The sequence below is a fragment of the Podarcis tiliguerta genome (assembly GCF_965153285.1).
Source record: "Podarcis tiliguerta genome assembly, chromosome: 2".
NCBI lineage: Eukaryota > Metazoa > Chordata > Lepidosauria > Squamata > Lacertidae > Podarcis > Podarcis tiliguerta.
In genome coordinates this window covers 80,488,110-80,502,541 of record NC_139535.1, presented here as the reverse complement: position 1 = coordinate 80,502,541, position 14,432 = coordinate 80,488,110, and the positions used below count along the sequence as shown (strand labels likewise).

The window sequence follows — 14,432 nt, the reverse complement described above, 5'->3', positions numbered from 1 at the left end:
CCTCCTGGATGGCCCATCTAGTCCAATACCCTGTTCTCACACAATGCCTATGGGAAGCCCCAAAGCAGCAGCTGAGCAAAGCAGTGCTCTGCCTGGCTGCGATTCCCAGCCACTGGCATTCAGAGGCATACTGCCTCCAACAGTGGAGGGAGAACGTAGCCGCCATAGCTAGGAGCCTCCCATAGCCTTCTCCCCTCCATGAATTTGTCTAATGCCCCGCAGAGGACCTTAAGGTCCATGAATAACCATAGTTTAGAGGTCCCGGGCCCTAAGGAAGTCAGACTATCCTCCACCAGGGCCAGGGCCTTTTCAGTGATGGCTCCGACCTGGTGGAATGCTCTGGCCCATGAGACTAGGGCCCTTCAGGATTTAACCTCCTTCTGTCGGGCCTGTAAGGCAGAGCTATTCCACCTGGCCTTTAATTTGAATTCAGCCTGATCTTTTATTTCCCTTCTCTTCCCTCCCCCTCCCCTTTTATTCCCCCCTGGCCTCCTCGCTGGCCCAAGTAGGACTAATTCAGCCAGCTAGCCCTGGTGATTATCTAATGCTTATTAGATGGATTTCCCCTAAATTGATTTCTGAACTTTGAATTTTATTGTTATTCATGTTTTTATACTGTATTTTATGCTGCTTTTACAATTAAGTGTTTTAAATTTGTTGTTAGCAGCCCTGAGCCCAGTTTTTGAACCGGGAAGGGCGGGGTATAAATAAAAAAATATTATTATTATTATTATTATTATTATTGATGCTCTTTTAAAGCCACCCACGACTGCCTCTTGCGGAAGCAAAAGCCACGATGCCGTGTGAAGAAGTACTTCCCTTGGTCTCTCCTGAATCCACCCTTGATCAAGAAAAGGATAAAATAAATCCACTGGCGAATGCTGTCTGTTGTTTAGAAATGACCTACAGGTTCCAGCACATGTGGACGAATTCAGACTACAAGAACTCACAGCCATGGAACCTTGTTTCCATGCTTTCAAATGCTGGCCACAGCGGTGGAGGAGTTAGCCCCAACTTTTAAAGGACGGGCTGGGAACTGCGACAGCACACGAAGGGAAAGATGGAGATCCTTCTTTTAGCTGGGGCCCACATGCTGGCATACCCCTTTCTCTCTGTTTCTGCTACCCCCTTCCTTCTCTTCTTCTTTCTAGCCTCCTCCTCACTCACTGGGCTGCCAGGGAACAGGACAGACAGCCCTTATCAGATGTCTGGCCTAACCACTTGCAGAGGCCTACCCTCCTCTTCTGCTCCTCCCCATCCAGACTGGCTCCCCATTCTACCCCTCCCACTCTGCATCCTTCCCACCAGGCTCCCCTCTTCAAGGGCGGCGTGTGGCCTCCCGTTGTGGTTTGCTGAGTTCCCGGCTTAGTGCTGCTGCACACACCTGGGGATGTGGGAAGAGTGCTGGCAAAAGGCCTCTTTCCCCTGGGATACACCTGGCTGTCCTGGCCATACAGGCCCTACACAGCAAGGATTGGCCGTTCTGGAGCCACAAGCCCCGGGAGTGCTGCTGAAACAAAGCTCCTCATCCCTGCCTGGTCTGAAGGAGCCTGAAGAAGTGGAGAGCAGAGGGTGGTTAATTGTTGTCAGTCAATCACTCAGGCTGGAAGGGGAATCTGTCAAAGCAGAGTTCCAGGGGAGTGGAAACTAGACACCCCTGTGGAGATGAGCCGTTGATGGAAGTTGTAAGGAAATAATGCACCTGGGTAGCCTAGTTAGATGTTGTCTGAGCAGAAAATGATCACTGTTAACACATCTGGAATCAAATTGTCTTCGCATGCAGGGAGCCAGTGACTGAGGCAAGGAAGGCAAGGTAAGTGTTTTCAGTGTACTGAAGTAATCAATGGACCTTTTCTGCATTTCTTTCTATGTGGATTTTTTAAACCAACGAATAGAGCTACAGTAAAGCAAGAACAGAATGCAAATGTATGCATCGCCCCACCCTGCATTATCTAGACTCTAGGTCTCTGTTATTACACATCGTGGCCTTTGACAATGTCAGCCTCCCCCCTTCCCTTAGAACATGGCCCCCTGCCCTCTCCCCCATTTCCTAGCCTCTTCCACCAGAATTTACCTTTGCATTTTGTGATGTTTTTACCCAAAGGTCCAACATCCATATACTGGAAATATCCTGATGGGCACGTACACAGAAAGCTCCCCTCGACGTTTTCACATTTGGCACTTTCATGACAAATATTTTGTTTACATTCATCAATATCTGAAAAGGGGGGCGGGGGAGAGAAACAACAACATGAGAACAAGAAATCTGAAAAAGGGAAACGAGAGGAAGAAGTAAGAAACAACCAAGTTGTCTCCTAGCATTCAGCAATCTGTTGAGCCAACCGGGGGTGTCTTTGGGGGACAAGGTAACTAGATAGAATCGCAACTGTGTGAATTCAGTTCTGCTGCAACGCATTCCGCATTATTCCATGGCTGAAATTAAACTAAGTTTTATTCAGAGCAGATCCACTGAAATTAACGAACACAACTAAGTCAGGCCCATTAATTTCAATAGGTCTACTTTAAGTTAAACTTAGTTGACTATCACCGAATATAACATTTTTATGATGATTCTGTAAAACAGTGTATTTATTTAGATTTCTCACCTGACCTTCATCAGAGCATGCTGTCAGACCAGGGCACAATCACAGACTTAAAATAAAAATACAGCAACAGCAGATCCAGAACGAATAAACAATAAAATAACATTGACAGATGGAGTTAAGACTTGGTGCAGTTAAATAGGCATCTACAAAGACTTTCTGGAAAAGATAGGTTTTCAACTTGGGTGCCAAAAAATCTGCAGTGTAGTGCAGCCACATGAATATGCCTTGAACCGTTCCTTTGGGCGCTAGTTCTCCATTAGAAGGGCCTCTTGATGCTGAACTATTGTGGGACGGTCTTCCAGTGCCACGTGGGTGAGAATGATACTGACAAAGGAAGGGTCCGCATTATTATTTGAGCCTGGAAGATGCTTCACACAAGGACTTCCCATTTGAATATGCCAAATCCTCTCCTGTTGATAGGATTGGAAAGTCCCTGTGTGCACAAACTTCCACATACACAATGGAAGTCTCTTGAGTACACTGGAGTCAACCCTGATGGCAGCTTCTCCTTTGAGTTTTGGCCCAGTTGGCAAGAGAAGCAAGTTTCTCATCCCTACAGCACCTCTTGAACGGACGGGAATGAGGATACTGGAGAAGATAGGAAGGACAAAAAAAATGTCCTAGATTAAAGCCATCTATTGCCAGGTTTCCTTCAAAAAGGCTCACAGAAAGGGAGGACATGGCAATCCATCTGGGAAATATGGCCCCAGGAAGACTCTACAAACTGTGTTTTGACAAGAGGCAACTGCATGTGAATTATGCCATGCAGAAATCCACAGTTTACATGCACAAAAGCTTTAATCCCTGTAAAATGTGTAACAGTGCATATGACAGTGAAGGCAGATGATTGTTCTGGCATCACATAACCGATATAAGAACACAGAAATCTTACATATGGTAGGTTTGTGCACAGGTATGTTACAAACAGTCATATGAAATATGGCCTCATTGATCCTCCATATCCAAACATGCCCATTACAGAAGCTCAACTTCACATGTTTTATCAGTGAATTGTACACCAAACTTCATCCAGGGAGCTCAGAATGGCTTAGAAAGCCCTCCAAGCAATCTCTATTCCAAGTCCTGGTCATGCTGAGGTCTGTTAGCATCAGATGTGCTCAGATCATCCTCTGGCCCCAACATATTTAACATCACTAGCTAATTGCAACTCTGTGGTAAATGAAGAAGTGCCATTGCCCATGCATTCCTTTGGCCGGGTAAGAAAGAAATGTTGCATTCTCTCTGAGCTGTACCTCTACATAGCTTTTTGTCATCTTGTATGCTCTTCACAAATCCCGGCTTGCATTTACAAACGTAATCCCCTTTGGTGTTGATGCAACTTCCATAAGGTCCACAGATGGAAGTGTTTTTCTGGCACTCATCAATGTCTGCAATGAGAAATCTGCTTCTAGGTGAAACACGCAAATTGGCCCCCAACCTGAGCCATCACATAAACTGCTTATGGCTGCAGAAAGGCAAGCCATTCTAGAAAATCCGCCTTGATTAAGCCATTCAAAGAAGCATGCTGTTAGCATTCACTTAGAGCAGCAATTCTCAAGTGTTGGGTTGCAAGAGCATCGTAGCTGGCATGCCAGGCTGTTAGCAGGGACAAGAGGGCTTCCCATTCAAGTAAAAAAAATGGCTAGCATTAATAGATGTCTGCTGAGTACACCACATTTCAATGGCAATTGCCATCTGGAACAACTCGAGGAACCTCTAGCTTAGAGGGTGAGAGAGTAACAAGTCAGGTTTTTAGGTTAGTTTCAGCCACAGAAGCTACAAGCGAGAAGGTAATGAACTGGAGGCACAGCTAGAGGATGTTGTGATGCGGATGCTGCGAAACAATGCGGCCGTCTTCCTTGCCTCACTTTGCAGCAGCAATTGCTGCTTTTTGTGCCGTTCCCCACTCTTGTGTTACAGACTCAGCTGCCAGAAGTAAATTAAGAAGACTAAATTATGACATCTCCCCCAACAAGCAAATTTCAGCAGTTACCGGCTCCCCATTTAGGCTAAGGGGTGCAGGCTCCCCACTCCCAGGAGAGGAGTGTTGCGTTTGCTTGAAAGAAGCCCTCCTTCTTTTATTCCCAGATGGTACACTTAGGTTTGGTGCTGGTTGTAAAACTTGTGCACAGCCCCATGTACAGCCAGACTTGTGCCCTTGCTGTAGCTCTCAGCTCTATATGTCAAGTCCTTGCCGTGCCTGGAGCGAACATGCTGCATCTCAAGCAAGAAAGCCCTTACCCTGGCAGGCATTTCCCTTCTCGGGGACCTTCTCGAATCCATCTACACATATACAGGAGTTGTTCTTGCAGTTGGCATGGTCTCCACATTTCTTCTCAAGGCATAGGTCCACATCTACGAATGCAACAAACAAGGATACACTTTGCAATCTGGCTGTTAACCGTCTCCTGCATGCATCAAATGGCTGAAGCCTGGGAACTCCTTTGAAGGGTATGGATCCTGTGTTGCCCCTCCCCCCGGATGTTGTTGGATTACACCTCCCATCATTCCTGACTGTTGGCCACGCTGACTCGGGGTGATGGGAGTTGGGATCCAACAGCATCTGGAGGGTCAAAGGTTTTCTGACCCGGGTTCGAGGAATCTGATTCTGTGTCATAGCTGGGTCACGGGATTGCTCCAACCCAAGAGTGCTGAACACAATATTTTATCCTAGAATTGTAGAGTTGGAAGGGAACCGGAGGGTCAGCCAATCCAACTCCCTGCAATGCAGGAAACTAAACTAAAGCATCCATTGCAGAGGTGTCTCCTTTGTAGCCTCCCACATCCGCACACAAATAATCAAGTCATACTGAGAGCTTGGAAGTGAGCGCCCTTAGTAGGACGAAGGGTTGGCAATGTTTCTCTTAACACTGAGGCAGGAGGTTTCTGGTATGTGTGCCTGGGACTTCATATTCAACATTTCCTGTTAAAACAGGGTCCTATAATTTGGGGCTAGCTCTGCTATTCAAGCCAAAAGCTGCAGACCCCTGTAGGGGAGCTTGTTGGCTTTGGATGCAGCTCCAAGAAGGTGTTCTGAGCGTGGCAAGATTAAATATATGACATATACATTCTATAAATATTTAAGACCAGATCATTTAAGGTGGCCAACTGGTTGCTATAATTGCTTTTGTTTCTTCATTGTGGGCAACTGCCAGAAAAGAAAAAGCAAAGTTGTTGGGAGTTTTTAAATAATGTATTTTACTTTAAAATCACTACTGTGATCTGGGAAGCAAGTCTAATTACCACAACACTTACCGTCCTCATCTTCATCGGAGCTATAGGTGTCACCAACCTTTCCCTTCTGTGGGTGGTCTGTTAGGACACAGAGGAGAACAGCAACTGGTGAGTCTCTGCTTATGCCATACAGTCAGTTCCCATTCTTCTCACTTCCTTCCAGAGAAACAACACTTAAGCCCACCTCCCCCAAATCGGACCTCCCCTTTCCCCACTACATACTTCCAAAACAACTAGTCCATCCATGCAGGGTGGGGAATTAAATATTCTGCAGTCAGAATATATTATGGCAGGAGCAGCAACTCCAGAACTCTTATTTCTTTCATTATTTTTTTTGAGAATCCAAGCTTTCAAGTGTGCCAGAGTTTGCAATTTAGTTATTCTTAAGTCTCTTTTTTTCCAGGAAACAATACCGTATTTTTCCGTGTATTAGATGAGGTTTTTTGACTCAACAATCATGTCAAAAAACTGGGGTCGTCCAATACACGGATAGTGGCATGGGGGGGAGAAGTGGCACACTGGTGGTGGGAACATGGCTTCCTCTGATGCCGCAGTGAGCGGGAAATGATCTAGGGAGTGTTTTCTGCCCGCAGCTACGGGGGGGGGGGGGGGAGGCTGAACAACTTTGGACCATCTCCCCTCATTTTCTTAAAATTGAGTTCCCAAAAATGGCGGGGGTCCTTATACATGGGGGCGTCCTATAGACAGAAAAATACAGTAATCCTCAACATATATGGAACAGCCGTGGCTTGGTAAACCAGGTGGTGCTGGTAAAAAGTACTCCTAGCCACAGAGGACACATGGGCCTCTAGTGACAAGAGATGTATCCAGGGGTGCCCCCAAGATGTGCACTTGCTCCTTCAAGGGGAAGTGACTCCATCCAAAATGAATTACTTGCTTATCTCTGGGACATGAAAACCACCGACCCACAGGATGGATGGATGGATGGATGGATGGATGGAAAGATATTTCCTCAAAATGCAGCCACAGTGCTATGCATAACCCCATGAGCTGACCCGTAGGATGTTCTCCTTGTCTTGGCTATCACCGCTTTGTGGATTGCTTGCTGCACCCAGCCATACGGCAGCTCTTTCTTTTGGTGTCCTCAGCACACGCTGCACTCCTCCACAAACAACATGGTCAAGCGGTGGTTTTAAACTGGCCCTCTATTGCGTCTCTGAAGGCTTTTTAATCCAGAGAGAACTCACCTTCTGCTCCTTCTTGCTGGGCAGCCCCTCTAGACTGAATCAGGATTATGAAGAGCCCTGAAAGACAGAGAGCCCCAGTGTCAGATTTACCATTAATTTATACCACTGGAGAGCTCAAGGCAACACACATGGTTCTCTTTCCCACCTTTCTTTATCCACATAACTACTTTCGGAGATAGGTGAGGCAGGTCCATGACTAAGAGAGAATTGGAACCTGTATCTCCCCAGTCCTAGTCTAACCCTCTTACACCACACTGGCTCTACTCACCTGCAAGTCCCAGCCTTCTCAGAACTCATGGGACAGGTCATTCGGTCCCACCAGGATGTAAAAGCTTTGTGGATCTCACAAACAGCTCCATGGGTATTTAATGGAGGGCAAGGCGATCAGTGGCTACTAGCCACAATGGCTATGGCTATGTTCTACCTTCACAGTTGGAGGCAGGGTGCCTCTGAAGGCCTGTACAGCAGTTAAAACCCAGTCTAAATCCAGGACATTTATGGATGGAAGGAAGGAAGGAAGGAAGGACGGAAGGAAGGAAGGAAGGAAGGAAGGAAGGAAGGATGGATCTGTAATATCAGCCAGGACTGTCCATCACTCAGAGATAGGGGGATAACATAAGGGAAAGCACACATTTGTATTTCACCAGGTGACCTCTTTAGGAATTCAGCTCTTCATATTATTACATCAGGATGCAATCCTTGGATCTGGTTCTGTGGCTGACTCTGAGTGAATAGTAAGATCATTTCCAGTCATGGTTATTCCAGCCCTTCTTTCCCCTTACTGCACAGCTCTCTTGGAAGCAGTGGTTTCTCAAAGGAGGGCAGCTCCGTGAGGAGAGCCAGATTCAAGTGATGGCTTACACAACTGCTAACAGATTACAGCGACTCCCATCTTGGCAGCTGAGACAGAACAGCCCTCCAGTCAAAGGCCCTCCAGAATAAAAGGCTGAAGCGACAATAGATTCAAGGAAAGGAGTTCAGTGGCAAGAGGCCCCAGTATTTTTGATTAAATTAAATCGTGTTGCGATCATTTCACTGACTGTTGAGTCATAAATTTATATTTAAAAAATTCTATACTGCCTCTCCAGATGTTACTGAACTACAGCTCCCTTCATTCCTGTCCATTGGCTGTGCTGGCTGGAGCTGATGGGGTGCAACATGCCCCCCATGTAAACAAACAAACAAACAAACAAACCCAATTAGTCCTTTCCTCTATGGCAAGGAGGCAGTTTCTCCCCTACAGACAGTTAAAGAAGCATGGAATTTTAAGGGCATGAGGCATATTCATTTATATTAATAAAGAGAAACAGATGGTTGTGATTTTATTTTATTTTGGTAGATGTCTGCTGCATTTCTTGATTCGCCTTTTAAAAGCTTCCTAACATTTACAAACATTGTGCTAAGATGTTGTTTTATTGCCTCACATGTGTTGTATTTTTATTCATTGTATTGCAATTCAATCAACACGGCATCTGCAAGCACAACAGATTCTCGCTTCATGCGTATCCAACAACGTTTTTTTCTTCTGCTTAGAACCAATGTGCAAATTGAGGGCCGATTGTTTGTGCAGGGTAATAACCAACACAAGCAAGCGGTTAATTTCCAAGAAGTGGTTTCTAGTCTTCAACCCGCCTGTAAGTTACACTTTGTCACCTAGAAGTCAGCATACAGGGTAGACCAGAGCAGGCTGTGGTTACACAGTGGTATGTGAAATGCTGCCTGCAAGGGCTCCTAGCTACTTTCTTCTCCACTGTTACTTCACAAGTTCTGGCACTCAGCCCCGGTTCAAACACAAGTCCCGAAAATGTGTCAATAAATAACTTAAGCATATACAATTACAGAAGCTTGCTTAGCCAAGCCTGGGGCTGCAAAAGAGAGTGGCAAAATCCTTCAGCAATATTAGAAGCTTAGTTGATGATGAAAGACAGGCATCTGATGCTTGGTCCTGGAAAGACTCAACAGCATACAGTACTGGCAAGCACAGACCCTCTCCATCTTCTGCAACCCAATACACAGCTTATTATTATTATTAACAGAAGGTGGAAGTCAACTACGGGGTTTTTCCCCAGGGCAGATCCACTGAAATTAATGCACATGGCTAGGTCCATTCATTCCAATAGGTCTACTCTGAACAATACTTAGCTGAATACCACCCAGAGTGTTTGATGCCTGCCATTTTTTCTCTGAGCTCTTTCAGATGCATGGCTGAAACAGAAAATCAAGCTTCTACTTACAGCTAAGAGACCATCATCATCTTCTTTTACAACAGGGTGAGGAAGCTGTAGTGTTCTAGATGTTGTTGGACTCCAACTCTCATCAGGCCTGGTCAATGGCTGGGGGTGATGGGAATTGTAGTCCATCAGCATTTGGATATCCACATGATCTCCATCCCAGGTTCACATTTGCTTCTTTTCTTCCTTCCTCTAACAATTGTATTCAGCAGCTGAAGAAGACTGCTGAAAATTGATTCTAAATGGGCACGTTTTTGAAGCTCTGGGCAGCCTGTGGTAGGTGGACTAGTGGTTTGACATGGGACAAGGCAGTTTCCTGTGTTCCTACTCCCCAATGATAGCGTGTGTTCATTTCTTTCAACTAATTTACTAGGAAGTTAAATTCTTCAGACAGAATTAAAATGGTGGGATTAAAACCAGGAATCATCTGGGTAGATTAACTGATATTACTTCTTGTCTGAAGTACTAGAGGAAAGCTAGCCTTAGTACTTTATAATTTTACTATATTGTCGCTAAGTACATATTTTTCCATGTATAAGACCAGGTTTCCCCCCCCCCCCTAAAAAATGTCCAAAATTTGGGGGCATCTTATACACAGATAGATCTTCCCCCATTTTTTTAAATCAGAGTCCCCCGAAATAGGGGGTGTCTTATACGTGGGGGTATCTTATAAACAGAAAAATACAGTATATTTAGGCCGCAAGCCTACATTTGCTTAGTAAGTCCCACTGAACTCAATGGCACTTCCTTCGGAGTAGCAGAATTTATTCCAAGCATGTATTTTATGCATCTCACATTTGGGTCTTCCAAATTAAAAATGAAATAAATGTTACTGGAGAATCAGTCAAATCTTTCAGGCACTCATCTGATTCTGATCTTATTTTTTTCAGCCTTCATTATAGATCTCCTCTGCTCTCATTTTTATCAATTCTGATTTATATTCATTATTTTTCTACTTCTTGTACAGTAATTACAATATGTTGTAAGTCCAAGCAACTTCAACTGAAGAGATTAAGCACATGCTTATCTTTCACTCCGTCATGCCCACATTATGTCTCAAATGTCTTATCCATCACATTACTTGCACATTCCTTCATTCTATCATCAAGTTTCTGTAACGTATTTTGAAATGAGACCAATAGAATAGCCTTATCTTCTTTTTATCTTGCTCTTTCTTCTAGTTCATATCTTCTTCCTCTGTTCCTGTTCTAACTTTTGCCCCCCTTGCCCCCTTGTTTCCTCCTCTAATCTCTTGCCCCTCTTGTTTCCTTTACAAACTTATCTCTCCTAGGTTTCAGATAACATGTCAAAAATTATTGGTCAGGGTATATCTTTTGACTGAACAGAAATCTCCAGTTCACTTGCCTTGATTGCTATCACACAGTTGTATGCAGACTGCAAAACAGCCATATCTTTCTCCCTCTTATTACTTGCTGGAGAGAAGAAATAAAATTAAAAACACCTCCCATTATGTGTTGTAGAAAGAATTCTTTTGTAAATGTCTCTATGCGGAGAGGTTTAGCTTCATTTTTTTCATTTTACAGTTATTTTCTCATAAGCAACAGAAAAAATGAAGGTAGAGAGGGACCCTTTTCTGTGTCAAATAATCCTCTTCAACCATTGGGACTGACCTCAGAGGTTTGCTGGCTAACACTGGCAATTGTGCTTATCCTGCCAAGGATCAGGCTTACTATGCTCAATAATGGGAGGGGAGAAGGCCAGTGCTTTGAGTCAGACCTGAGCTAATAAATAGGTATCACAAGATTCACGTTCCTTGCCTGCCCAGAAGGATTGTCCTTGGCTGTCTTCAAGGACAATTGATAGAAATCCTCTCAGTTTATAGATATGATTAATAATCACACACAGGTTCCACAATCTTCATATTGCACAGAGCAGGATCAATTTCATTAAGGTCAAAGCATTACTGATGCTCAGCAACATACCTGTCCCCAAAGGGATGGTTTTTATTTCTGTTTGTCTGTTTACAACAATCAAGCAGTTGGAAGAAGCTTCAGTCTTGATCATAACTGAACGTGCATTAAGATAGTCGTACCTCGGATCCCGAACACCCTGGAACTTCGACGTTTTGCCTCCTCAATGCCACAAACCCAGAAGTGACTGTTCCAGTTTGTGAATGTTCTTTTGGAACCCGAACATCTGACGGGGCTTCTGAAGCCGCAATTTGGTTTCCAAACATTTTGGAAGTCGAACGGACTTCCAGAACGGATTCCGTTCGACTGGTTTTCCTATTGAAACCACCCCCTCCTAGCTACTTCTTGCCATGTTAAGGAAAAGTTAGGAGCACCCCTCAGCTCTTATATAATCAAGAAAGAAGGGGGAAAGATCTAGATGGAAAGATGTGTCTGTCCCCCTTTATGCACAAATGTTTGGTCCATATTGCAGCTTTTTGCAATATGCTGAGTGATGGTGGAAACAACCTCATGAAAAACATTTATTGTGACCAAGTGTCACATGTAATAAGATGCTTTGGTCCTTCTAAAGCCCTCCAAGTTGAGCATCCCCATCGACACATAAGAAATAGCATTTTATCAGACCATGCTAACAGGTGACAATGGCTGGTAAAGAATTGCATGACTGGAGTGGGAGGTTTTGAATTTGCCTCTCCATCACAGTTGAGTGTATTGGCCCTGGGAAACTGCTATCCACAGGACAGACATAGCCTGGAACAGGCTTAACAGTAATAATGAGATGCCGATGGGTCATGCTCTCACATTCTTTCAACAGCTGTAAACAAACTTGCACACGGAACGAAACGCCAAAAAGCAGCAAACAATGCTTTCATCAAAATGGCTGCTCTATTCCTTGGAGTGCTTCCTGCAAAAAGAAAATAAGCCAGAGGCAAGAAATCAACAAAGCCAGCACACTAACCTAGCGGCGGAGGAAGCCGCTCGGGCACCTGGGGCGGGGTGCACCACCGGGCCTCCGGAGTCTGCCTGACTCCTCCCACTCAGCCGCCCTACAGCTGGGGGGAGGCAGCGGGTGGACTGTTTGGCACGGTGAGTGCCGGCATTTTGTCATCCCCCCCTCAGTGGTGACACCCGGGGCGGCCCACACCTACCACACACCCCTTCCTCCGCCCCTGCGCTAACCCTATTTCCTTCTCAACCTTATATTTGGCAAGCGTGGCACATCCTCAGGACCTAAATGCTGCCCAGACACTCTGTTCCCTGAGACACTGGTAAGAGAATTGTGCTTTGCAGCCCCCTTCTGGGTCACAACCCCTTGCCTCCACTTCAGTCTTCCCAGTCAAGCAGCAAGTAGATCTTGGACCATGGGGACCTATTTGAAGTACTTAGCATTCATTAAGGCCGTGACGGAGTCAACATACCAACAAGACAGCATCTCTTTCATTACACTGCACTAGTGCACATCAATGTAAGGTAAAAATGTAATACATTTATTCAAGAGAATAAGAGATATTCCACAGGAATGAGGAAGAGATGGCAGCAAACAAGCTCATTACACATATGTGCATACAGAGAAAGCAATTTGAAGATGGAGGCAAAACTTGCCTGTCCTAGAAGTACCGTATTTTTCGCTCTATAGGACGCACCCGACCATAGGATGCACCTTGTTTTAGAGGGGGAGAACAAGGGAAAAAAAATTCTCCCCCTCTCTGCTCAGCACCCCTTCAGCGAAGCGGCAGGAGAAACGGAGCCCCTTCCATTTCTCCTCTCACTTGGCTGAAGGGGCGCTGCGCAGCTCTCCCTCTCTGCTGAAGCTGGGAGAGTCTTGCTCTCCCGGCTTCAGCAAAAGGAACCTGAAGCCTGCAGAACGCAGTGGGAACTCGTGCTGCGCTCCGAAGGCTTCAGACGGCTATCTCTGAAGCCTGGAGAGCGAGAGGGGTTGGTGCACACCGGTCCCTCTCGCTCTCCAGGCTTCAGCGAAAGCAATGCGAAGCCTCCTTAATTTTTGGAGGGGAAAAAGTGCGTCCTATAGAGCGAAAAATACGGTAAGCCTTTGCCAAGGTAAGAAAACTCGTTGGGTCTCTTCCCTGTTTGGTGTTGGCCCCTGTTGTAGAACCAGCCACCTATGAACATAGAACACCTCTCACAGCTGTATTTTCCATTATCATAACCTTTGTTAGCAACTCACCTCTCCAAGATCAAATTTCTATGCTCCTCACAAACAACCCTGGGAGTATGGAAAACCACTCCTGCCTTTCTACCCTGCTCATGCAAATATCTAGCATGTATTACTTTCTAAACAAAGCAACACAATCATTGTTCTTGAAAATGGTTAACATTCAAAACAGAGTTTTTTAAAGCTAAAAAAAAGGAAAAGAAAGTAAAATGATACATTGGGGGGGCGGGGGGGGGGGAGACAGGACATGTTGCACTCCCAACACCCATCAGCCCCACCCAGCGCAACCAACAGACAGGAATGAAGGGAGCTGTAGTTCAGAGGCACAGGTCCCCCATCCATGCTATATTCCATAGGTAAAATTGAGCAGCGCACAAAAATAAAAATAAAAATAAAAATAAGGAATCAAGGGCCCAGGAAAGCTCCCACTTCAAGCATGCAGGCATTTGGGTTTCCTCAGTAGCACAACACAACTGCCCCCCCCCCCATTCCAGCTCTCTCTTTAGGATCTGAAGGCCTTGCTGAGGGGGAAATGATCCCCTCCGCTGAGGTGCCATCTGCCTCCTTTGTGCCTAGACCAGCACCCAGCGCCAGGAATGGTCTCCAAGGAACAACAACAAAAATCTCTCTTAGGGCCTAAGAAAAGGAATGTGCATTTCAAAAGTCCGTAAGCTTTATTGAGGCAGTAAGTTTGAAAGGTAAACCTCACTTCCTACAGAAATGGTGGCAGAGAAAGCCTGAGTCACTCATGCTCCCCCCCCCCACTTTTAGGCCTCATGTGAAAGTGTGAGATGCACACAAACACATACAGCCCCACCCAGATACCCAAACTCCTGAAGAAGTAAGGCTTCCCCTTCCAGCTCTTCTGGGGAAATTCTGAAGCAACCCAGAGGTGACAGGAAAGAGAAAGTTCTGCCTCCTAGTTCTGCAGAAAGGGAAATGCGGCTAGCCACCTTAGGGAAACAGGGAGGCAATGCCACACACAGAAAGCGCTGAGGAGCACTACCTACAAATTTATTGTAATTGTAAATGTGTCAAGATTTTAGGGT

At 45.4% G+C, this 14,432-nt stretch overlaps 1 protein-coding gene across 3 annotated transcripts in view; it reads right to left on the bottom strand.

Moving 5' to 3' along the window:
- Positions 1 to 14,432, bottom strand: part of ADGRE5 (adhesion G protein-coupled receptor E5) — a 44,232-nt gene that overhangs the window by 17,624 nt on the left and 12,176 nt on the right. For 2 of the 3 annotated variants that reach the window (XM_083430762.1, XM_083430764.1), the window contains exons 2-6: positions 7,049 to 7,105; positions 5,862 to 5,918; positions 4,848 to 4,961; positions 3,860 to 3,994; positions 2,075 to 2,218 (exon numbers count right to left, since the gene is read on the bottom strand). In XM_083430762.1, coding sequence (XP_083286888.1) covers positions 2,075 to 2,218; positions 3,860 to 3,994; positions 4,848 to 4,961; positions 5,862 to 5,918; positions 7,049 to 7,105 — 507 coding nt within the window. The remainder of the gene's footprint in view (positions 1 to 2,074; positions 2,219 to 3,859; positions 3,995 to 4,847; positions 4,962 to 5,861; positions 5,919 to 7,048; positions 7,106 to 14,432) is intronic. The other variant, XM_083430763.1, reaches the window with a different exon arrangement.